Genomic DNA, 27,887 nt, shown 5'->3' with positions numbered 1-27,887 from the left:
ATGATGGTGCAGATGGAGAGATGGTGGTGCAGATGGAGAGATTGTCATACAGATGGTGAGATGGTGGTGCAGATGGTGAGATGGTGGTGCAGATGGGGAGATGGTGAGATTGGCATACAGATGGAGAAATGGTGGTGCAGATGGAGAGATGGTGGTGCAGATGGAGAGGGGGTGGTGCAGATGGTGACATGGTGGTGCAGATGGTGACATGGTGGTTCAGATGGGATGGTAGTACTAAAGAGTGAGATTGTGGTTTGGATGAGAAGGTGAATTGCTATAAACGGCTTATCCAATTGTGAAATATGACTTCATGATGGATTTAAATGGTGATACAGCTGGGATGGCAAAATGTAAAACATGTAGGATTTCATTGTCTTTGACCTGCCTCCCTAGCCATGGACATAACTTATCTATGAACTGCCTCTCTACGACCTTAACATGAAATAACCGGTACTAACACCACACTGTCCGCCCCTCCTCCACACCCAGCAACACCCAGTTCACCAGAGCTGGCTTCCTTCAACTCTATTTTGTTTACAATTTTACAGTGTAACTAACAGCAGATCAGCTTACCTGCCAAACATTTAGCTGTTTCCCATGTTATGGGATACTTTTCTCAGGGTGAGTGATTCAAGCATTTTTTGCTAGACTCTAAATAAAAGATATCCTTGCTAACACCCACACGAAGAATTCAGTTTCAAAACATTTATTGGAAGCATTGTTTATAATAATTTACATCATATGTACATACACACATCACAAATAAAAAATACACTAATAGATATAGATATATATATATATATGTATATATATATATATATATATGTATATATATATATGTATATATATATATATATATGTATATATATATATATATATATATATATATATATATATATATATATATATGCAGTTGTATTTATTTGTATATGAAATGAACATACATCAAAGAAACAAAAAAGGAATTAAGATATATAAATATATATATTTATATGTATATATATATATATATGCATCAAATATTTAAAATGACCAGTTTAAATCAAATGTATACAAAAGTAGCCGAGCGCACATCTGCAAAACTTGCGTAAGCCGTGTGCCATACACAGAAACATCCATTGTCAAGCTGGGCCTATAGCCCTACATGTATAGAACAAGATGATGACCACTGACCACTTAGCTCGTGTTGGTCAAGATTTAGGGGACGACCAGTAGATGGCTTTAAACTCTGTTGTGGTAAAAAACCAAGGGAAACAACTCATGATTATTTACATTTTTTTTTTAAACTTACATTTTTAAGTACAATTTTTAAAAGGTTAAATCAGTAAACTTAACAATTAAAAAAAAATTAGTAAACAAGAAACAACTTAAGCAGTACATGAATAAAATAAATTGTCTTAACTATCAGTTTATTAATTGATGACTACCTTTTAGTGCAACCTTTACATATAACTACAATTCGGACTAACATTTCACTAAAAAAATACCTTTTGTTAATAATTATAAACAACTAGGCATACTGCCTAGCTTCGCTTAGGTTTTCAAAAACATTTGATAATTTGAATAGTAATTATTAGGTGATGGATGAGGCGTGGAGTGCTTAAATGTAAACAGTAATGCTAATTTTAGAGAAGATGTTGTATGCCTATGCCAGGGGTCGGCAACCTGCGGCTCGCGAGCCGCATGCGGCTCTTTTGATATCAAGATGCGGCTCTCCAGCTCCTTGAACAAATACTAATAATCTTAATAAAAAATAAAATATATGACATAAAAAAATGTTAGTGGCTCTTTAAAGCCAGGAAAATTTTGAAAATTGTAACTTTTGGCTCTTCCGCTTCAAAAGGTTGCCGACCCCTGGCCTATGCTCTTTAACATCAGCTTTCAGAGAAAATGTTCGAAAGTACGCAATTTATAACTAAGATGGAAATAGAACTACAGAGGTTCCATGAACAGTATATCTCATTATTTATATTACATTGACTTTTAAAATTAATTTTTTATTTAATTATGATACGTAGCTTAATTAATAACTTATTTTTATCAAACACAAATGCTATACTTTGTTGTTTTCTGTTTCTGTTTAAAATAGTATACAATTATTTGAAAAATAATTATTTAAAAAGGTTACCTCCCTTGGAAATTAACCGAATGACGTATCTCTGTGTTTACTTTTTTTTTAAACAAACAGTTACTATGCTTATATAAGAAAATACGATATATAAACATATTTAACGACTACAATAGCTTTTTCCGACGGGAATAAAGTTTTTTTGTTACCCTCCAGGGTCGGTCTACGACCTCAAATAATATTAACGGGATCGATCGTCAAATTATTTATAAATATCTCATATAAGGAGAATTTCACTCGCGGTCATCTTTTAGCACTGGTCGAGGGCTTTGAGTCTGACCAACAGTTTTTCCATACGGCCTAGTCATCTATAGAAGTGTATGCAAAACATTAGCATGATGTACAGAGGTTAAGTAGCGTAAAAATTGTGTTGAAATTACCCTGTTTTTTCCATAAAATACAAAGGTTATATAGGGAAATACGACTGGTCAGTTTTGACCCATTTCCCGATTTTTCCCGGACATGGCGAGTTTTTTGTGATACCCCTAGGTGTTCTTCTACCACCTCACAAAATATCAAGGGGGGTCGTCGGAGGAAATTTTTTTTCGTAATAGAGCTCATATAAAGAGAATTTCACTCGCGGTCACTTTTTAGCCCTCGTCGAGGGCTTTGAGTGTAACCTACAGTTTTCCCTAAAGGTCAAGCCATTGACCCATGAGCATGCAAAACATTAGCCAGATATACTGAGCTTAAGTACCCTAAAGTCTGCGTTGAAATGACCCTCTGTTTTTCCCATAAAATACAAAGATTATATAGGGAAATACAACTGGTCAGTTTTGACCGCTTTACGAAGTTTTCCCAGATATGCCGAGTTTTTTGTGACACCCCAAGGCGTTCTCCTACCACCTCACAAAATATCAAGGGGGGTCGTCGGAGGAAATTTTTTTTCGTAATAGAGCTCATATAAAGAGAATTTCACTCGCGGTCACTTTTTAGCCCTCGTCAAGGGCTTTGAGTGAAACCGACAGTTTTCCCTAAAGGTCAAGCCATTGACCTAAGAGTATGCAAAAAAAATAGCCAGATATACTGAGTTTAAGTAACCTAAAGCCTGCGTTGAAATGACCCTCTGTTTTTCCCATAAAATACAAAGATTATATAGGGAAATACGACTGGTCAGTTTTGACCCATTTCCCGATTTTTCCCGGACATGGCGAGTTTTTTGTGACACCCCAAGGCGTTCTCCTACCACCTCACAAAATTTCAAGGGGGGTCGTCGGAGGAAATTTTTATTCGTAATAGAGCTCATATAAAGAGAATTTCACTCGCGGTCACTTTTTAGCCCTCGTCGAGGGCTTTGAGTGAAACCGACAGTTTTCCCTAAAGGTCAAGCCATTGACCTAAGAGTATGCAAAAAAATAGCCAGATATACTGAGTTTAAGTACCCTAAAGCCTGCGTTGAAATGACCCTCTGTTTTTCCAATAAAATACAAAGATTATATAGGGAAATACAACTGGTCAGTTTTGACCCACTTCCCGATTTTTCCGAGATATGCCGAGTTTTTTTTGACACCCCAAGGCGTTCTCCTACCACCTCACGAAATTTCAAGGGGGGTCGTCGGAGGAAATTTTTTTTCGTAATAGAGCTCATATAAAGAGAATTTCACTCGCGGTCACTTTTTAGCCCTCGTCGAGGGCTTTGAGTAAAACCGACATGTCTGCCCTACGGTCAAGCCATTTACCTATAAGCATGCCAAAACTTAGCCAGATGTAAAGAAAGTAAGTGCCCTAAAATCCGTTTTGAAATGACCCTCTGTTTTCCCCATAAAATACAAAGATTATATAGGGAAATACGACTGGTCAGTTTTGACCCCTTTACGAAGTTTTCCCAGATATGCCGAGTTTTTTGTGACACCCCCAGGCGTTCTCCTACCACCTCACAAAATATCAAGGGGGGTCGTCGGAGGAAATTTTTTTTCGTAATAGAGCTCATATAAAGAGAATTTCACTCGCGGTCACTTTTTAGCCCTCGTCGAGGGCTTTGAGTGAAACTGACAGGTCAGCCGTACGGCCAAACCATTTACCTATAAACATGCCGAAAATTAGCGACATGTAAAGAGGGTAAGTGCCCTAAAATCCGTTTTGAAATGACCCTCTGTTTTTCCCATAAAATACAAAGATTATATAGGGAAATACAACTGGTCAGTTTTGACCGCTTTACGAAGTTTTCCCAGATATGCCGAGTTTTTTGTGATACCCCTAGGTGTTCTTCTACCACCTCACAAAATATCAAGGGGGGACGTCGGAGGAAATTTTTTTTCGTAATAGAGCTCATATAAAGAGGATTTCACTCGCGGTCACTTTTTAGCCCTCGTCGAGGGCTTTGAGTGTAACCGACAGTTTTCCCTAAAGGTCAAGCCATTGACCTAGAAGCATGCAAAAAATTAGCCAGATATACTGCGCTTAAGTACCCTAAAGTCTGCGTTGAAATGACCCTCTGTTTTTCCCATAAAATACAAAGATTATATAGGGAAATACAACTGGTCAGTTTTGACCCCTTTACGAAGTTTTCCCAGATATGCCGAGTTTTTTGTGACACCCCAAGGTGTTCTCCTACCACCTCACAAAATTTCAAGGGGGGTCGTCGGAGGAATTTTTTTTTCGTAATATAGCCCATATAAGGCGCCGGTCAGTCGAGGTCAGTTTTGACCCCCTCTCCGTAGACTTTTTGCCGAACCGTCACCGGCCCTCGTGTTCTATCGCCATAAGGCACCTTCGTGCCAAATTTGACGCGCCTGCGGCGCCGGGAAGTGCCCTATCGGGCACCCGACCACTTTGCTTTATATATATAGATTACTCATAAAGTTTGAAAACTATTTTACCTGAATAATCCACTTTGCCATCTTTGTTTGTGTCGGCTTCTATAACCATTTCTCGAGCCTCAGCCTATAAGGTTATACGTGAATAGTGAATCTTAATACGTGAATAGTCAAACGTGAATTGTCAAAAGTGAATAGTTAAAAGAGAATCGTAACACTAAAATAGTGAATCATAACAAGTGAATGCAGTGTTTCTTCCAGACTTTTTTCTCCGGGGGGGGGGGGGGGGGGCGGTAGACTTTCTTCTGGGGGGGGGGGGGGGCGGACACTGTTAAAAGTATATATTTTCTATATAAATTATATACATATTTCGTTCGGGGGGGCGGGGGGGGGTAGAATTTTTTCGGGGGGGGGGGGGGGGGGGGGGGCGAAGAGATGCCTGAGTGAATAATCAAAAGAGAATCGTAACACTAAAATAGTGAATCATAAAACGTGAATCGTAAAAAAGGAAATTATAAAACATGAACGGTAAATAGCGGACCAAGACGCAACTTGTTTGTTATTTTAATCATGGGAAAAATTACCAACTATAGCTTGGCCTGAGTGGTCATCCTCTCCCCCACTCTTTCTTTTATTATTATATCAGACTGGTATCGCAGATTAGTTTACATGCACCCAGAGGCGTAGCGACCCTTCCCGGCGCCCAGGGACAAACTTTCGATTTGCGCCCCCTCAAACTTTCGATTTGCACCCCCCCCCCTCAAACTTTCATTTTGATTTTCCAAATTTTTCAACCCATTTTGTTCCCCCCCCCCCCCCCCCCCCCCCCCGCCCCCTCTGCAATCACCCCCCCCCCCCACCCCCCATGCTCGCCGATTAAACGGTTAGAGGCGTAGCGACCCATTCCGGCGCCCGGGGCGAACCATCCATGTTGCGCCTCTCACGCTCATTTTTATATATATATATATATATATATATATATATATATATATATATATATATATATATATATATATATATATATATATATATATATATATATATATACTAGCCGTCCCGGCCAGGCCCTGCTCTGGCTTCTGTGAAAAACCTTTCCGTTAAAGACCATTACCTGTGTGTTTAGTAATCATCATAAACCCGGCATTGCCCACCCAAACCACAACCAACCAAAACAACAAAACGCAAACATAACGCTAACACAATTAGAAATACAAACGAAAACAAAAACCTAACAACAAACCCAACCACAACCACAAACACCAATACAAACACAAAGAAAAAACAAACGAAAACAAAAACCTAACAACAAACCCAACCACAAACACCAATACCAAAACAAAAAAACGAAAAAGCAAACGAAAACAAACCAAATCCAAACGCAAAACCAACCAAAAACACAAATACAAACCCAAACAAAAAAAAAACAAAAACGAAAAAAGAAAGAACAAAAACGAACCAAATCAAAACGCAACCACTAACGCAAACCCACCTAAACACAAAGAAAACACTAACGCGAACATAAACGCCCGGGGCAGAATCGCCTGTTTTAGCTTAATAAACGACTATAGTACCCCAACTTATTCATAGTTTTTGCACTCACTTAAACGAACGCGCCTGTTTCAATTTAATGAACAATTATAATACTCCAAGCTTATCCGTAAAATACCTAAAACATTTGCACTTGATCAATCCCCGCTAATTATGTAATTATTTTTTTTCCCAACACCAAAACAAAGTAATTAAAAAGTAAATGCTTTTCAACTAATGCAATGGGTTTCATAAAGGGAAGTAATTGTGTTTTGCCTAATTTATTAAAGGGAAGTAAGCGCTATAGGACTAAATAAAAACATAATTAGAATTTTTGTAAAAGATGATATTTGTTTTAAAACTTGTGTTTACTGAACATGCCGACAATTATTACTATAATTTAAAAAATGAAAATGATTTCCCAACACTTTTAATAGTAATTTTTTAACTCATAAATTTAGACAAACGCGCACGATAATTGATCTAACACTTAAATCCGTAGAAATGCCAACGACAAACATGTGCGTTATAGAATTGAGCTTTATATATATACTAGCCGTCCCGGCCAGGCCCTGCTCTGGCTTCTGTGAAAAACCTTTCTGTTAAAGACCATCATCTGTGTGTTTAGTAATCATCATGAACCCGGCATTGCCCACCCAAACCATAACCAACCAAAACCAAAACAACAAAACGCAAACATAACGCTAACACAATTACAAATACAAACGAAAACAAAAACTTACAACAAACCAACCACAACCACAAACACCAATACGAACACAAAGAAAAAAGCAAACGAAAACATCCAAACGCAAAACCAACCACAAACACATATACAAACCCAAATAAAAAAACACAAACGAAAAAGCAAACGAAAACAAACCAAATCCAAACGCAAAACCAACCACAAACCCAAAGAAAAAAACACAAAAGAAAAAACAAACGAAAACAAACCAAATCCAAACGCAAAACCAACCTCAAACACAAATACAAACACAAACCCAATGAAAATAAAACACAAACGAAAACGAAAAAAGAAAGAACAAAAACGAACCAAATCAAAACGCAACCTCTAACGCAAACCTAACCTAAACACAAAGAAAACACTAACGCGAATATAAACGCAAAGTGCTCACGGGGCTGAATCGTCTGCTTCAACTTAATAAACGACTATAGTACCCCAACTTATTCATATCTTTTGCACTCTCTTTAATGAACGTAGGCGCGAAACCGAACACGGGAGGCCCGGGACCCCAAAAAGCACCCTGTCTGGGCGCCAGAGGACGCACCATGACGTCACCGCCTGATTGAACTTAGTAAACGCCTATAGTGCATAACTTATTCATAGTCTTTTGAACTCACGCGAACGTATATACCATAGCTAACACGAGAAGGCCCGGGGCGCCAAATAGCACCCTTTCGGGGTGCCGGAGGACGCCCGGATTTGATTCACTTAAAGACTATAGTAACCTTTCTTATCCATAGTCTATCGCACTGTTAAAAACAAAACTATGCAGCATAGCGCTCACATGATAGCCCAGGGTGCCAAATCGAACCGTGCAAGGGCGCCGGCGGACGTGCCTGTTTCAATTTAGTGAACAAAAATGATAATACTCCAAGCTTATCCGTAAATGGAAAGAAATAAACGTATAGGATTTGTAGGACCTGGCTTATTAAATGTTATTGATTTAAAAAAAAATATTGAACAGTATGTTCGGTGTATAGAATAAATAAAAGGCAGTGTTAAAAATACCTAACGACATTGCACTTAATCAATCCCCGCTAATTATGTAATTATTTTTTTTTCTTAACACCAAAAACAAAGTAATAAAATGTAAATTCTTTCTTCTTAAGAATTTTTTTTATTAAAGGGAAGTAACTGTGCAGTCAATACATTTCCGACACAATTTTAGAAATTTTATAAACGTCGATACCCTTTTTAAAAATTTTATGTCGTGTTCATAATTGAAAATTATTTTTCTAAGTAAATAGAGTGAGAATTGTTTTTAAAGACTTTCAATGGTAATTTTTTGACTCGTAAATTTAGACTATGAGCACGATAAAAAATCTAACACTTAAATCCATAGAACTGTCAACGACAAACTTTTTTGCCACACGTTACAGAACTGAGCTTTATATATTAGATATATATATAGTTATTCAAGTTGGTGAACTCCCCCCCCCCATCCAAACAATTGGAAAGGTATGTGGCGCTTTTAACCACACACTATTCATTAAGGTTTCTATTGTGGTGATTCACAATTAATGTCTAATTGTATATATAATTCAAACCCCTACTTAAAATAAGCTTTTTTTAAAAACCCTTTTTGGTGCCCCCTTAGGGGTCGGCGCCCGGGGCGGCCGTCCTACCCGCCCTCCCCTAGCTACGCCACTGTAAACGGTACAGTATATATGCAAAGGCGCCAATACTATACATAGGTCAAATGGGGACGAATGAACCAAGCCCCGCCCTTTGCCACTAATTAACCCTTTGAGCCCGCTAGGCCGGTAAACCGGCTTCAACATTAGGCATATATGTCCGAAAAGCCGGTTTTCCGGCCCGATGATCTAGCGTCATATTCCTAGCGGCCGGCATACCGTCTAATTAAATATAATTAGCGGAAGACTGACTAAAACTGCGCATATGTCTTTTGAGTGCGGGATTATGATTTTAAAAATTGATTTTTAGGAAAAGTGAAAGTGAAAGTGTTTACATTTCTTAGCAATGCCGCCGAAACGAAAAGCTGAGCCACAGCCGTCGACTTCATCACATAAAGTTGGTGAAAAAGATGAAGCAAAAGACCGAAATATCAACAAAAGAAGTAGAATGACTGCATCTCAGGCAATACAACTACTTATTGATTCTGATGAAGAAGATAATAATCCTTGTCTATATTGTGATGATAGTGACGTTGAATTTGAAACTGAACACAAAGACATTAAAATTGACAGTGACAATGAAACTGTTCAAGTACGTTCTGATGCACGCGGTGTCAAGGACAAAGACTTGCCGAAACTAAAAAGAAAATGTTTACTTGTGCAAAACATGCGAAGTTTTTCTTTGCATCGGGTCCGGCAGTGATAACTGTTTTGAAAGTTATCACACAAAAGTGGACTTCTGGCGATGAACTAGTATGGCCAGGTATCAATAATAACAAAACAATTACTAATTGTAAATTGGTTTCTTCTATATTCTATAAAAAATAATGTGTTCGTTTTATATACATTGTTCTGTTCAAACATAGTAAAAAAAAAAAAAGAATTTCAGAATCTTGCTGCATTGTTGTTTGATCCTGAGTTTGGATACCAAATTTGGCTTGATTATCTCAAACGGTTCAAAAGTTATAGGCAAAGATAGAAGCAGATAAGTGAACATTTGGTTTGGCCCTGGGAGCTCAGGAAATGGGAGAAATTAGGTCAGGGAGGCCCGGGCTCAAAGGGTTAACTTATATATCTTGTATTGTGTGATTTACCAGCGTGATTTTTTCCCCGAGTTTCCTCAAGACGTTGAAGAGTTCCTCCGGTGAAATGAAGCCGTCGTGGTTCCCGTCAAAAGCCTTGAAGACTTCCCGGAGCTCGGCCTCTGGGTCCATTGTGACCTTCCGTGCGAAGATGTCGACAAACTCTTCAAAGTCAATGGTGCCACTTCCTGCAGGTGGAAAGGTGACTTGAGAGGCTGGTGGAGGCTTGGGGGTGATCATGAATTGGTGATATGGTGTAAAAGGTGATCATGGATTGGTGACATGGTGTAAAAGGTGATTATGGATTGGTGACATGGTGTAAAAGGTGATTATGGATTGGTGACATGGTGTAAAAGGTGATCATGGATTGGTGACATGGTGTTAAAGGTGATCATGGATTGGTGATATGGTGTAAAAGGTGATCATGGATTGGTGACATGGTGTAAAAGGTGATCATGGATTGGTGACATGGTGTTAAAGGTGATCATGGATTGGTGATATGGTGTAAAAGGTGATCATGGATTGGTGACATGGTGTAAAAGGTGATCATGGATTGGTGATATGGTGTAAAAGGTGATCATGGATTGGTGACATGGTGTAAAAGGTGATCATGGATTGATGACATGGTGTAAAAGGTGATCATGGATTGGTGACATGGTGTAAAAGGTGATCATGGATTGGTGACATGGTGTAAAGGGTGATCATGGATTGGTGACATGGTGTAAAAGAGAGTTTGGTGATGTGGTTGCAAACAGTGGCGTCATTAGGATGGGTGTCATTCTGGTGTGATAAATGAGACAGACAACACCCCCCCCCCCACATACATCATCATTTCTCGTTCGTGCCCAAGACACATGAGGCTGATAAAGTAGAGTTCAACTATTTTAGAGACCTCGGCATATGAAGGGATAACGTGGTCAGCACTATGCCCAGCCGCGTTTGTTTCCCTAGCGTGAGTTAGGTACCCATCTGAGCAGGGTGGACTCCACTTATTTGTTCCCGGATTCGAACTCTCGGGTTAGAAGTCTAGCCCTCTACCGCTAGGCCACGCCGTCTCATCCTAACCCCAATAGTCACATACTTCCATAAATATAGCATTTTCGGTTTCGTGTCACCCTTCTCCTCTACTATTTTATAATTTCAACTGAATAAAACAATGTTTTGACAGTACATTTTATGAATTGGTGTCACCCCTTATATGGTGAAACTCGGTGCGGACCACACCCCGCCTTAACCATGTGATGTTACTGGTTAAAGAGAGAGATTGGTGACATGGTTACAGAGTGAGATGGGTGAGTTTGTTACCGAGACTGGAGAAATGGATTGATGATCTAGTTATAGAGAAGAATACACATAAAGATATTAGTGCTAAACTCAGAACGTTACTGTAGCTCGTATCAATGCTCTGATCCATATTGTCATACTGCCTGAAATAAATTTTAAAGAAAGGAGGAAAACGGTGCTTATTCATTAAAAAAAACAGCTTCAGAATTTAAAAAAAAATATCCGGGTAATCAGGCAGTTCAAGTTGGTTAAACACTTAACTGTCCTCGATATCACTTATCGCGAATGCTTTGGAATCTCTTAAAGATTAATATTTAATATCTGCCAGATGCCGGTCATTAGCCTTTGCAAACCCTGGCTCCTTCTGTAACCACATATATACACACATGCACACACACATGCACATGCACACACACATGCACACACACACACATTCTCCAACATTTTCGTACCTGCATGTACACACACAAATCCGCGCACTTTTCACACACACACGCCTACCCACACACACTTCTCCTAGGTTTAATTAAATATTTTGACGCCTCATGTTCTGACATAAGTTTAAATATAAACAGAGTAGGTTGAGAAAAAAAACGCACCAAGTATTCGCTTAGGTCGAGTCGTAAGCGATCCTGCGTATAATATACAACGCACAGAAATTGGGTTAATTTCAATCCAACTCATACCCCATAAAATGATATGCATTACATTGACCAATACCCATCACATCATATGTTATTTCTTAGTACCCCAGCTAATTACAAAACAGTTTAGAAGTTCAAATATGGATTTTTTTTTTTTTAAAAAAAAGGATAATATTTTAAAAGAAAAAAAACCGCGGTTTTATTCCTGTTAGAAACAGATATAAAGCCGTGTATAAACAGAAGGAAGGTGTAAATCGATTGTTTCAATATATTCATCAAACTAATTCATCTAGCTGATATTTTGCTTGAAACAATAAGATGAAAGTATTCTGCTATATACTATCACTCCCTACCCCACACTATATAACAATAATATTCCAACCTCCTACCGTAGTTGTTATTTTATCTGTGCCCGACCCCATAAGCTAAAAGAACACCACCCTTCTGTGCATAGTGTGCACGACCCCTAAAGAGGGGTGCATCACATTGCTGTGCTCGACCGGTTTCTTTCATGCATAAAGAAATATAATTTTTATAGAAAATATACATTATTACCAGTGTGTGTCCACTCCCAGATAAATTTATCCCCTTCCACAAAATTTTCAAGTACCCCCCACCACCACCACCCCCGGAGAAATCGGTGCACCACCCTTAGCAAGACCCCTAAAGAGAAGTGCCCCACCCTCCTGTGCACGACCCCTAAAGAGAAGTGCCCCACCCTGCTGTGCACGACCCCTAAAGAGAAGTGCCCCACCCTGCTGTGCACGACCCCTAAAGAAAATGCCCCACCCTCCTGTGCACGACCCCTAAAGAGAAGTGCCCCACCCTCCTGTGCACGAGCCTTAGCACGACCCCTAAAGAGAAGTGCCCCACCCTGCTGTGCACGACCCCTAAAGAAAATGCCCCACCCTCCTGTGCGCGACCCCTAAAGAGAAGTGCCCCACCCTCCTGTGCACGAGCCTTAGCACGACCCCTAAAGAGAAGTGCCCCACCCTCCTGTGCACGACCCCTAAAGAGAAGTGCCCCACCCTCCTGTGCACGAGCCTTAGCACGACCCCTAAAGAGAAGTGCGCCACCCTCCTGTGCGCGACCCCTAAAGAGAAGTGCCACACTCTCCTGTGCGCGACCCCTAAAGAGAAGTGTCACACCCTCCTGTGCGCGACCCCTAAAGAGAAGTGCCCCACCCTCATGTGCGTGACCCCTAAAGAGAAGTGCCCCACCCTCATGTGCGCGACCCCTAAAGAGAAGTGCCCCACCCTCCCGTGCGCTACCCTAAAGTGCCCCACCCTCCTGTGCACGACCCCTAAAGAGAAGCGCCCCACCCTCCTGTGCACCGCGCCAACCCGTGCAGAACGACCGTGCAGAAAGACTCACTGTCTGTGTCCACTGCCCGGATAAAGTTCCGTAACTCGTGGAACGACGGTCTCTGGCCAAGGGAGATCATCACTGAACCCAGCTCGTCTGATGTGATCATCCCGTCGCCATTTTTGTCGAACATGTGAAAAGCATCTCGTATTTCTGAAAAACAAATGTTAACGTTGGGCCTATTAGTTTTAACATTATTTTCAACATTATTATATTTGTCATTGTTTTTTATATATATCGAAACCTATAGCGTATCATCTCTCTCAGATTTTACAAATCATCCATTTAAAAGCTCCCCAATTTTTTTTAGAGTCATATACCCTACCGTGTGCGTCATAAAGGCGGTTTTTGGAACACTTAGGGTACAAAAGGGGAAACAACGTTTTTAAAGAGCTAAAGGGCGAAAACCAGCCCAAGGGATTTTTATTTTTTTAAAGGTATTTTTTTTTTAGAGAGACGAAGACCAAACCCAAAGGTGTTGGAAAACTCAGAATTGTGAGGAAAAAAAAACTAGGGGAGACAAGCAGGTGGTGGGGGGGGGGGGGGGTGGAAGAAGGTGAAAATAGAAACTGGTCAATTTACTTTACTGAAAGCTTGCATCTATTTTTAGCAACACAGGTAAAATTATCGTTCCCTTAATCTGGGAAGAGGAACAAGCCAGCTGTTATTTTAATTTTTTTTTCCCCTCCCTAAAACTCAAAGACAAGACAAGGTAATTCTGTCGAGTGCAAGAAAAAATATTCCCAGTGCTGAAAGTTCCATTCTGCATACAAACCCTTCCTGGTTGTGTTTCAAATTTGGGCACCAAATTTTTTTTTTAAAGTTGTAAAAAAAACTTTTTGCTGATGTTGCGGATCTGAGACTAGGCTAAAAGTTATGTTGAAAAAAAACCACACAATCATAACATCTTCTTTAAAGCTACATAATTAAATTAGGGAGGCTAAAGTTATTTTCTTTTTATTTCGCGTCAACAAACTCCCAGCTTTCACACTTAGTTTAGCAACGTTAGTCCTTTAGCTTTTATCTCATTAGCTGCATCGGTGGGTTCTACCTTCTCTCTCACTTTTTATAGGTATTTTTAAGATTTCTGGTTCATCAGGCGGCCTATATATATAACATATATATATATATATATATATATATATATATATATATATATATATATATATATATATATATATATATATATATATATATACATATATATATGTATATATATATATATATACTAGAATACCCGTCATCCGTTGGATAACTGTGGGTTTCGGGGGTCATCCATCAAAAAACATCACGTCTGTCACTCAGAGGCATAGCGACCCTTCCCGGCGCCCGGGGACAAAGTTTTCGATTTGAACCCCCCCCCCCCCTCAAACTTTTGATGTGCACCCCCCACTCAAACTTTCGATTTGAACCCCCCTCAACCTATCAATTTATTTTTCCAAACCATTTTGGCGCCCCAACATATGTCCCCCCCCTTCCCCCCTCCACCTCCCCACCCCCCGCCTCCCCTTTATCTGACCACACTATCCTTTCATATGCTTAGGACAAAGAAACAGATGAACTCTACTTCACCTGCCCTGTATCTTGCCAAGTTCAGATAGGCAACGTTATCATTCACATCTAAAAAAAAAAATTGAAAAAAAAAATTTCATTGACATATTGGTCTAGAACCCGTGCCTCCTGCATGAGAGCTGACTACGCTACCATTTTAGCTATTTACTCGTGACGTCACAAGTGAATTTTTATACTATACTATGTGTCTCCTTATGCAACTTGATTTACGCGTATAGATTCTAGATCTAGATCTAATAAACCGGGAGTGATCTCCCCTAAACTTTCTCGAATATTCTTATATAAAATAACAGGGGATGGGAACTCGGGCTATAGAAATGATTTTTAATCCATTTTAAATACTTAAAGTTTTAAAAATAGAATAAAATCTCGTAGACAAATTAATTGCACACCAAGTGAACGCTAAATAAAAAACGCATAATAGTGCGCAATATTATTAGTACTTTTAAAATTTACATTAGTTTTTTGAGAAATCGGAAGTAGCGTAAAGTACTACTTCCAGTCAACGTAAATTACTCAAAATTTTACAGAAGGTAGAGAATTAGATCTTTTACTTACATGTGAAAAATCATTTATCTATCTGAAATACTACTCAAGTTATAGGCTTTTGAAAAATTCAAAGTAGAAAAAGTACCACTTCCGGTTGTCGGAAATCGCTCAAAAGTTGATACGGATCTACGATTTTGATATAATACTTATATATGAAATTTCATCAACCTAGCTGTAACGGTACTCAAGTAATCGTGTTTACACACGGACAGACACACAGACACACACACACACAGACATACGGACAAGATTGCAAAATTATGTTTTTCCGTATCAGTGAGGTGTAAAACGTCGAGATTTGTAAAAATCTCGATTTTTTTTTTTTGCACGATTACAATACTTTCTCTATACTTCGTATATACGAGAAAGTAAAAATAAGTCTAGTAGTACTAACTTTCAAATTAAATTTTATCTTAAATAAGCCAAACAAAGATTTATATAAAATAATTAAGGCCTGAAATAGATTCTAGATGTAGAATTTACATTGAATCTAGTGACCTACATCTAGGCTAGATCTAGAATAGATCTAGATCTAGCTAGGCTAGATTCATAAATTTCCTTCGATAGCTGATCTTTAGATCTAGAGAAATTTATCGTAAAACTAAATGAAAAAGACAGTTGAAAATTGATATAAGTGTTGGAACGTAATAAATACAGCAAACGGGCGTATTGTTTAAGTTATAGCCGGCAGAAAATTAGCTTTGTAACGCGTGAAACTTTTGAATGGGCCACAAAGTCTATGATGGGGTCCGCCATTTTTATTGTACCAAAAATGTAAACACATCAAGGGACGTCACTATCCCCACAAAGTTTATTCAAAGTATTAACATTTTTTAAAAAATACGGTTAATTTAACTATGAATAAATCAATAAATTAATTAACGTCTTTAAATAAATTTGTGATTAACAGTCTGTCTGCATTAAAAAATTATTCTCTACCTACATACTATTTTACAGCTCTCCACATAGAGTCGAACATATCACAATAGTCGATCAGGCAAACAAACAAACAAACAAACAAATAAATATTCAAACATGTAAACAAACTTGACTTTTAGTAGTATATAGATATATATACATATATATATATATACATATATATATATATATATATATATACATATATATATATATATATACATATATATATATATATACATATATATATATATATATATATATATATATATATATATATATATATATATATATATATATATATATATGTATATATATATATATATATATATATATGGTAAAACAAAATTGCTGACTCATCAGATCTGAGAACAGAACTACGGGCTGTAAGAAGGCGTTGTTGTGTACAATATCATTGTGATGCCTTTTTGTGTGTAACAGTTTTTTTTTTACTCACTACAATACCATCTTGATGTCTATTTGTGTAACACGTATTTACTTCCGTTGCACACGGTACTTTTATTCTCGACTGTTTTTACAGAACTATCTAAATCATCGTTTACACATATCAGTTAGTGTTGTCCACAGCTCACTACTTACACATAAAACTATCTACTTTACACAAACACTGTTTACACATATTTTAAATTACTGTGCACAAACTACCATCTACACATAACACTAGCTAGTTTAAACAATTCGAATCAACATTTACACATTTCTCTACATACTTTACACAACTCATCCTTTATAAATATGACTAACTTTTTTAACACAACTTAAAATTTACACCAACCACCATCTACTGTAAACATTTATTTTGACTACACGATTTTCCCGCTTGTCACGTAATGCATCTTACACAAACCATCTTTATGATATCGTCCCTAACCACCCTTAACGATACACATTCGACTCAATATAGGACAAACGCAGTTTGTCAAAAAACATAATCTTGAGAAAAATGAGTGTATAATCAATATACAGCTTATTCCTATATTAAAATAGTGCTAAATATTATCTCAAAACGGTCAAAAAATAAATATTTGCGTTCTAGTTTTCTTACATTTTACTTAAGTGCTCTGACAGCTTGTATTATTGGTAATAATCTTAATACAAGTACAGTGGCGTCGCTAGGTCGGGTGTCACCCGGTGTGGTCCGCACCCCCCCCCCCCCCCTCGCGCCGCCTCTTTATAAGTACAAATGTACATCGATTTCAGACAAAAAAGAGTGAATTGTGCAGTTGTCTTCCATCCAGTCGGATACACGACTTTATATACAATATGCTTCTCTTTACATTACTTATATTAAGTTATAATCCTTTTACAAATTTAATCATATACCGAATCTTACATGATACATATACGCTTTAATAAGTTTTTCCACAGCTTACTTTTAATATTGACACCATCATTAAAGTCAACACCCGTTAATATTACACACAACACCCTTTTATATACAAAGCTCACACCACCACCTTTCACAACAGAAAAACCCACCTTGTATTTTCTCATCAGTGAACATGTGTTTTTTGGCCAGTCGTCTTGGCTTGCGTCTTTGTACCCTCTCAGAGGCCTAGGGACAAAGTAAAATGTCCATCACGAGGCTAATTCACACATCACCAGGCTAATTCACTCATCACCAGGCTAATTCACTCATCACCAGGCTAATTCACTCATCACCAGGCTAATTCACTCATCACCAGGCTAATTCACACATCACCAGGCTAATTCACTCATCACCAGGCTAATTCACACATCACCAGGCTAATTCACACATCACCAGGCTAATTCACACATGACAAGGCTAATTCACACATCACCAGGCTTATTTACACATCACCAGGCTAATTAACACATCACCAGGCTTATTCACTCATCACGAGGCTAATTCACACATCACCAGGCTAATTCACACATCACCAGGCTTATTTACACATCACCAGGCTAATTCACACATCACCAGGCTAATTCACACATCACCAGGCTAATTCACTCATCACCAGGCTAATTCACTCATCACCAGGCTAATTCACTCATCACCAGGCTAATTCACTCATCACCAGGCTCATTCACTCATCACCAGGCTCATTCACTCATCACCAGGCTAATTCACTCATCACCAGGCTAATTCACACATCACCAGGCTAATTCACTCATCACCAGGCTAATTCACACATCACCAGGCTAATTCACACATCACCAGGCTTATTCACTCATCACGAGGCTAATTCACACATCACCAGGCTAATTCACACATCACCAGACTTATTTACACATCACCAGGCTAATTCACACATCACCAGGCTAATTCACACATGACAAGGCTAATTCAACCATCACCAGGTTAATTCACACATCACCGGGCTAATTCACCCATCACCAGGCTAATTCACTTATCACCAGGCTAATTCACACATCATTAGGCTTATTCACTCATCACGAGGCTAATTCACACATCACCAGGCTAATTCACACATCACCAGGCTTATTTACACATCACCAGGCTAATTCACACATCACCAGGCTAATTCACACATGACAAGGCTAATTCACTCATCACCGGCTTATTTACACATCACCAGGCTAATTCAGACATCACCAGGCTAATTCACTCATCACCAGGCTAATTCAGACATCACCAGGCTAATTCACTCATCACCAGGCTAATTCACACATCACCAGGCTTATTTACACATGACAAGGCGAATTCACACATCGCCAGGCTAATTCAGTCATCACCAGGCTAATTCAGTCATCACAAGGCTAATTCACTCATCACCAGGCTAATTCAGACATCACCAGGCTAATTCACTCATCACCAGGCTAATTCACTCATCACAAGGCTAATTCACTCATCACCAGGCTAATTCACACATCATCAGGCTAATTCACACATGACAAGGCTAATTCACTCATCACTAGGCTAATTCACTCATCACCAGGCTAATTCACTCATCACCAGGCTAATTCACACATGACAAGGCTAATTCACACATCATCAGGCTAATTCACACATGACAAGGCTAATTCACTCATCACCAGGCTAATTCACACATGACAAGGCTAATTCAGACATCACCAGGCTAATTTACACAAGGCTAATTCACTCATCACCAGGCTAATTCACACATGACAAGGCTAATTCACTCATCACCAGGCTAATTCACACATGACAAGGTTAATTCACTCATCACCAGGCTAATTCACACATGACAAGGCTAATTCACTCATCACCAGGCTAATTCACACATGACAAGGCTAATTCACTCATCACCAGGCTAATTCACACATGACAAGGCGAATTCACACATCACCAGGCTAATTCACACATGACAAGGCGAATTCACACATCACCAGGTTAATTCACTCATGACCAGGCTAATTCACTCATCACCAGGCTAATTTACTCATCACCAGGCTAATTCACTCATCACCAGGCTAATTCACACATCACCAGGCTAATTCACACATCACCAGGCTTATTTACTCATCACGAGGCTAATTCACACATCACCAGGCTAATTCACACATCACCAGGCTAATTCACACGTCACCAGGCTAATTCACACATCACCAGGCTAACTTAGCCATCACCAGGCTAATTCACACATCACCAGGCTAATTCACTCATCACCAGGCTAATTCACACATCACCAGGCTAATTCACACATCACCAGGCTAATTCACACATCACATCACCAGGCTATTTCAGACATCACCAGGCTAATTCACTCATCACCAGGCTAATTCACACATCACCAGGCTAATTCACACATCACCAGGCTAATTCACACATCACATCACCAGGCTATTTCAGACATCACCAGGCTAATTCACTCATCACCAGGCTAATTCACACATCGCCAGGCTAATTCTGACATCACCAGGCTAATTCTGGCTAATCAACACAACGCGGTGGTAATGAAATTAAGACCGGGACGTCATTCTTATTAGGGAAAGTTCCACAGGCTACCTCTGTATAAAAACTAAACATATAAGACATTATAAGACCAGCGAGGGTAATGTATTTCACCTTTCAAGTGAAGAGCTCTTTAGCTCACTTGCATGTTGATAATGAGTACCGGCATTTAGTTAGGTGAGTTCTGCTGAGACGTTGATGTACTGGTTGCTCATAAAGCTGATACAAGATGCACATGCACGCACACACACACACGCTTATACTTAAACACACATAAAGTTTTCACTAGGGAAACAGTAAGTTTATAAACGGCACCGTGTTTTTAAACTCAAGATATATGTAACAGTGTGTGTTTGCATACGTCTGTGCATGCGTGCGTAAGCTAATGTATGTGTGTGTGTGTGTGTGTGTGTTTGTGTGTGTGTGTGTGTTCCAATATCAAGAAATGAGTTGACAGTAAAACAAAAAGAAAACAATGAGATAGGGGAGATAGTACGTAAAAACAAAGGCAAATTTATTACCCAGGATCAGTTTTGAAAACACAGGTACAGTTTATTTTGAGAAACGATTTAAACCCCTGCTTTACGTTATGCCGGCTGTAGACTTTTGATTAATCTGTATTGCTATTGTGTGATAAAACGGATACATTGTGATTACACGCATCCTGCCTGGAACAACAATAATCAATTTACTTCTTCTTCGCCGTTTTTATCCCTGTTGAGCAAAATTCATTTACAACATCGTTTCATGCTTTTTTCTGTTCTTTTTATATTCATTTCTTTCCAACGCCTTAGAGTAACTTTCATGTATGTTTAAATTTATCTGCTCCGTGTGTATTTTGGGTCTCTTTTCTGTTGTTTGATCCTTGTGGAATCCCAGAATTGCTTTTGTTACATTAGTGTCCGGTTTCGTCGATGTATGGTCTAACTTCTACTTCTTTCCTGAACGCCTAGCTCTATTGGGATTTCTCTATTCATCTTCTACTTCTTCTCTCAATATCCATTTCCACTTTCGTGTCCATTTCCATAATGTAAGATACTTTATTTACATGTTTACATTACCCTTCAAATTATAGTCTCTTTTAGTTATATTGAGATTTAAAAGTAAACAAGTAGTAAACACACATCTGTAGCATAGAAACAATGGGGAGGAAAGTGACATAGACAAGATTTAGAACTTAGGGGTTAGGTAGGGTGTAATAGGTGGGGTCAGGAAAGTTGTTTATTTTGGGGGGGGGGGGGGTTCATTCTCTCAATGACAGCCATATGTTATTGATGTCAGATCGACACGAAATAAAATAAGATTTAATCGCATGTTGTTTAATTGATAAAAATATTCAAGTGTCGACCTCTACTCAACTAATTTCGCAACCACTTTGAATTTAGTATTCACTCCAGGAATCTATTCATAAAACGTGTCGTTCTACAGCGATGAAATTTGGCTAACAACTAAAAAAGACTGGAACATGCTTCATATTTTACGATAGGGTTAACAGTTCGTAGTTTGGTCTTATAGTTATTTGTTTAGAACCCCATATGTATTGATACAACGCAAAGGTTCCATTTGCAGTCTGTATTCTGTCTTATGTCTGATCCAGAACGCCAATTCCTATCAACTATACTGCCTAGCTCTGTAAACGTTTCTACTCTTTCCGTTCTCTTTCACCTATCTTAACTGTCTCTGTTATTTAAACTTTTCCACTTTTTCAAGCGCTCCTGCTCCTATATCAATTGCCTGTGTGTTATTTGAATTTATTCTTATCAGCTTTATTGCCCTCGCTTTAAAACTGTCTCACGTTTGAAATAGTTTTACCAACAGCTCTCATCTGTTTACCTTTCCGTGACAAAACTCGTAACAACAAAAGCTGCCTTAATCCCAGCCCCCTTTCATCCAAGATACGAACAATTATCATCAAGAATACGAGCGGTTATGGTACAGGATACGAACTGTTACCGCCCAGAATACTAACAGTTATCGTCCAGGATACGAACATTTATCCTCCAGGATACGAACTGTTACCGCCCAGGATACTAACAGTTATCGTCAAGGATACGAACATTTATCCTCCAGGATACGAAATGTTATCCTCCAGCATACGACCTTCCACCGCCCAGTATACGAACAGTCGTGTCCAGGATACGAACTGCTACCGTCCAGGATACAAACATTTACCGTTCAGAATAAGAACATTTATCCTCCATGATACGAACAGTTATCGTCCATGATACGAACATTTATCGTCCAGGATACGAACTGCTACCATCCAGGATACGAACATTTATCGTCCAGGATACGAACTGATACCGTCCAGGATACGAAAATCTACCGTTTATGATACGAACATTTATCCTCCAGGATACGAACTGCTCCAGGTGTAAGCAGACATGCTAAGCAAGCAGAGATAAGCAAGCATGACGCGCCTGTTGTCTATCAGTTTTGCTATCCGCGCCCTGCCATATAAAATCTGCTCTAATGGTGCAGTAAGTTTACATTAGACGAAACGGAATCTCAAAAATTTAACACGTTATATTTGAAAGTGAGTACAGTATTACGGCTTGTTTATTCAAAAAGATACGGGTTTTTTTTTGAGTCAACTTACATTATTTATATTTACAGATCGTTTAATTAGATTGTAAATAGTTTTTTTTTACCCTGGTTCAACTAGTTACCCCTCCAATGTTTTTTTCATACCAAACTGATATAACATTACCCAAAAATGGATGGACAACGGCAGACGTAGGTTACAACAACGGGAACTACGGTGATTCGTTCGTCTTGCCAACACCCCGACAACTGAATGAAAGCTAGTCTACACTCGGTAAATCTATTGTGTGCATTCATGTTTACCCCAATCCCCCCCCCCCCAACCGAAACCCCACAGATCGTTTCTTTTTTTGTTATTATTTTTACCTACGGTACGTCTTTTGAGTATCTGGAAGACACCTTACGATTTCTAGATGAATCATTCAAGTTTTCTCCCATGTTTCTATTTGCTAAGAACAGGCCCGTAACACAATGGTACAATGTGGAACTTAGTTAACTCATGCTATAGATCTAGTAGATACTAACTAGGAGATCCAAGTTTTACTGCTGTGTGATTTCTGTAGTATGTAGGTATCCACAAACGCGGATATTAATCTTTCTGTAAATAGATTTTCCAGATTCTTGGGGAGAGAATAATCCAGCTGACGTGTGATATTTACAAATGTCTTTACGACACATGTGAAGTAGGATCTATCACTTTCTCCAGCAAGTCACTCATAGAGCAGAAAGGTGCAATGTTTAAAAAAGAACACTGTATTTTAAGGAGGTTTGGCCAGATATTACTCCAGCAAGTCACTCATTGAGCAGATAGGTGCAACGGTTAGAAAAACCACTTTATTTTTAAGGTGGTAAAGAAAAACCACTTTAATTTTTTAAGGTGGTTTAGCCACAGCTTACTGCTGCAAGTCACTCACTGAGCAGAAAGATGCAATGTTTATAAAACAAGGGAGGGTAACCCGCATTCAGGGGACGCTACTCTGAATGAAAACAATGTTCACCGAGTATAGAGATACCTTGTATAAATGTTTACACCGAGCAACGCTTTTGGATCCACACCCGTGTATTTTATACCAGGCTATAGCGCCACCTGGTGGCGGCTGTTAGATTTAACTTGTAAAGGCTGGACAAGTAGCATATGTGCACAGCCAACAGGGAGACTAGCCATGGTCGGCTTGACCTTTTCGATGACCATCGCGCACGCATATTATATAATACTTATCCATTTATTGGGTCCGACAAAATGTTGACGTGGGGGAGTGATCCAAATAATGAATTTAACATCGAAGTACTTACATTAAAAAAAAACAACTGATAAAACTCGTATCCTGCATGTAAGAAGTAAAATAAGAACGACAGTGCTCGTGGTTTTTTTTAAATTCAGCTCTACTTGTAAATATAGCACAGTATTAAAACCAACAAGGCAAATAATCTTGATTAATTGTTACACTTTATAAAGGTTTATGAAAATCTGACTTCGGATATTGTACGAAGTCAACTCTACCTAGATAAACTTCGTGTATACGTCGGTGTTTTAAAGTTAGGCTAAAAACGAACAAAACATAGGCCCTAGTTAGAAAGTTGTGTATACCTGGAATGTTGTAGATTTACACCGTCGTAAATGGAATCTACCTCTCCATTACATGGGAGCTCATCTGGTTGCCATGGCAACGACTAACAGAAAATGGAACTACTTTAACTAAAAAGTGTTCACTTATCCGCCTTGTTTTTTACTCCTATTTAACGCGAACAAGAAAAATTACTTGGAATATAAGTTGTAGGGAGTGATTAAGAAAACAAGAACATATACGACTTGGTCATACATAGGTTTAAAATTTAACAAACTTCAGAAACTTGATGAATTACGCTACTATACTGCAAGTGGTAGGCCGCGTTTAAGGAAGAAATCTAAAAGAATCAGACACAAGATTAGAATTCTTAACTATACCTACACATATTATAAATTAGTAAAGAAGCTCAAGCCTGATTGGTTTTTGTTTTTGTGGTTACTTATGTGATTTTATCTTTCATTGTTTGTTCGCAAAACCTACTAAGCCAAAACATATAGACCCTATATTTTGTCTTTGGCTTACCTGGTTTTGTTGTCGAGACTGTTGGCTTATTCGAAATGGTTTGGGTTGTTGGGCTGTTGAGGTTAATAAAGTTCCCTTTCAAACCTGACGGTCTATAGGGCAAGTAAAGTAGAGTGCACTTGTTCCTGTGACCTCGGCATATGAAGAGATGGTGTGGTCAGCACTATGCCCAACCGCCTTTACTTTCTTTCCCTAACGTGAGTTAGGTACCCAGCAGATTTGGGTGGACTCAGGGACTAGTTAGACGGGTTAGTAGTCCAACTCTCTACCGCTAGACCACTCCGTCCCTGGGGTTGTTGAGGACGGTGGTATTATTGGTAAAGGTGGGATAGTTGTGAAGGGTGGGATTAGTGGAAAAGGTGTGATTGCTGTAACGGGTCGTATGGTTAGATCCTGGTTGGCTGTTGCGACTAGCGTGGTTGTTGAAACTCTACAAGAATTGCATGTGTGAGAAACAGACAACACTGTGGGTTGAAATACTGCGTGTATGTTGAATTTTTTTCTGGTATGTGTATGTTGATATTCAATAGAACAACACAACCATCACATCTACCGGTACATCATATAGCTTGCCAGACATTACAATTAATTTCCTAGCCCATAAATAATTATCAAGGAGGCAATATTAAATTAATTAGCAACGCTATAAAAAGTGTTCGAAAATATTTTTCAGATGGAAAAATTAAAGAAAAATTTAAAGTATATAAAACCTTTACAGCAGTACTTACCATGGTAGTATGTTGAACAGCTGTGTTCAGTAAACTATTGGATGTAGACTAGATCTAGTACTCAAAAATTTGTGGTGCTAAATGTCTGTGTCCAATTAGAGTGGGTATGGCACTTTTTCTTTCATGTTTTCTTTTGATGTGAGTTTCTGGCGCCAGGATTTTAAGAAAAAAAATCTTATGCACCGTCTAAATCTTAAATTATTCTTCTGACTGAGTATATACCTTACATTCACAACCTCTTGCTTTGGTCCCTATCCAAAATCCTTTACTTGACTGTATATCCTTATATCTTCTTGACTTAGTCCCTATCCTTTATCCGCATATAGATAATTTATGTTTCTTCACAAATCCTTTTTAACGAGCCGTTATCCTAAATTCTCCGGTTGAATGAAAATATCCTAAATTCTCATCCCGACTGTGTATCAGTGTATGTTTATAAGTATCTTAAATTCCAAGACTGAGTCTATTTCCCGTATCAACTTGTCACTTCCATTGAGAAATCACATTCACTAGATGAAAAGCTATCTTACCTCAACACAAGCACGACCCTGCTCTACACGAGAATGCACTCACAGAGCAGATCTCAATGCCGTCTGCTACGCAAGTGCAATGTGAACTTCTGCCACTGTCTATAAACAGTGCGACAAGTGCACTATCAATAACGAGCAGCTACGAACTATGTCTATAATTACAATATATGCAGCAAAATACTTTTGTACATTGTGCTAAAATGGCATATGAATATGGTACAGCAATGCGATAAATATAGTATACGCTGTATATAAACTATAATAAGTGCAGCACAGAACGATGTAAATAGGGTTGTAAATAACGACCAATGACCACGTAGCCTACGTCACACAGATAAATATAAACAAGGATCTACTACTAGCATCACCCTGACACGACTAGCCCTAGCCTCGACTGCCAGTGAGGAGATGCAGGTAGTATTTGAAATAAGCGGGGAAACCAGCTTCGCTTTATCCGCCCATTAACCCACTTCTACCCATGCGTTCTCTGCTCACCGTTGAGAAAACGAGATGAGATAAACACAACTGATCCAGATTGCTTATTAAGATTCGTTCAGTTGTATTATTTTAAACTTGCTTTTTTTTTTCTTTCAGAGAAAAGCTTAACTTGATGAATACAAGCAGAAATAGCGCACGTGAGAGTGGAAATAGGTGGCGGTTGTGGGTGGGGGTAGTTGGGGGTGGGAAGGATAGATAATGTACCTGAAGGGGGGCAGGGGTGGGGTGAAACACAGGAAATGCCTCTACTTTATAATTAAGACTTTACCATTGTAATTGCTGTGATAAAAATAATTCAAAGAATGAGATTTTAATTTGTTTCACTCTTCAACGTGTGTGGGAATAGGGAGAAAGATGGGGTGGGGGATGAAATTGTGGTCTTTTATCTTTAGGCCTATACGTGAAATCCTATCCAAAGCACGCTTTAAGGATGTTTTTTTCTTTTTACCTTTTTTTTACACTTTTGAAACACAAGAACTAGACGTATAAAATGAAGTTCCCAAATCATTTAAACTCTAACTTACATCCAGTGGCGTAGCGGGGTCGGGTGTCACCCAATGCGGCACTTAATGGTGTCACCCCCCCCCCCCCAGAGGCGTAACGACCCTTCTCGGGGACAAACTTTCAATTTTCAATTTGCACCCCCCCCCCCCCCTCAAACTTTCGATTTGCACCTCTTAAAAGACTATTTAACACTCGAATTAATCACTTATTTAAGTGGAATTATCATTTTTCTCTATATATATTGCTATTTTTTGCCTTGGTGTCACCCCCCTAAATGGTGTCACCCGGTGCAGTCCGCATCCCCCTCGCTACGCCCCTGCTTACATCCACCACGTTTCTAGTCAATTTCGTTTATGTTAAAACATCGTATACCTCACATTCTACAGAAGTACACGTAACCTAGGCTATATCTGAGGCTTATCTAATAATAATCACATACAGAAGTTCAGGCCATTAACTTGCCATGTTTTTTTCATAAAGCAGGCCTATACATAGGTTAGATAATTAAATTGTTGGCACTGCGTACTCATTAGCTCTCAGCTAAAATGTCGTCTGGATGAAACGCGTATCTTCAAGCGCAGCTTAACGATCGTGTTGTGTGAATATAAAGTCCAATCAAGTTATCAACGAAGGTTTAAGCAGAATAATAATGTTTTCGTTGGTTGTAGGTAGTGAGGTCAAAATTTCACTTTTGACCTTGTTAAAGGAATATTTAACATTTTTGAAATAGTATCCAATCCCCTTGTCGAGTGTATTTTGTTTTGTTTTTTGCATTGTGTTTTCAATCCCTTCGACATAAGGAACAAAGATAAACCTTAGTAGATCTTTGTTGAATATCTTAAATCTAGCTCGTTATATTTTTTACTA

The 27,887-nt window shown here is 38.7% G+C and overlaps 1 protein-coding gene across 1 annotated transcript; it reads right to left on the bottom strand.

The window, feature by feature from the left end:
- Positions 1 to 1,020: 1,020 nt before the first annotated feature.
- On the bottom strand, positions 1,021 to 20,295 carry LOC131941299 (neo-calmodulin-like). The gene is made up of 6 exons (XM_059300489.1): positions 20,269 to 20,295; positions 17,705 to 17,780; positions 13,175 to 13,318; positions 9,885 to 10,060; positions 4,948 to 5,011; positions 1,021 to 1,228 (listed from the first exon to the last, which is right to left on the bottom strand). Exons 1-6 carry the CDS (start codon positions 20,293 to 20,295, stop codon positions 1,191 to 1,193), a joined length of 525 nt encoding a protein of 174 aa, XP_059156472.1. The 3' UTR covers positions 1,021 to 1,190.
- Positions 20,296 to 27,887: the final 7,592 nt, after the last annotated feature.

The sequence above is a fragment of the Physella acuta genome, unplaced genomic scaffold (assembly GCF_028476545.2).
Source record: "Physella acuta isolate Inbredline_101_S28 unplaced genomic scaffold, ASM2847654v3 ptg000356l, whole genome shotgun sequence".
Classification (NCBI taxonomy): Eukaryota; Metazoa; Mollusca; class Gastropoda; family Physidae; genus Physella; species Physella acuta.
Note: the sequence above shows the minus strand (reverse complement) of the source record. Positions and strands in the feature narration are given on the sequence as shown.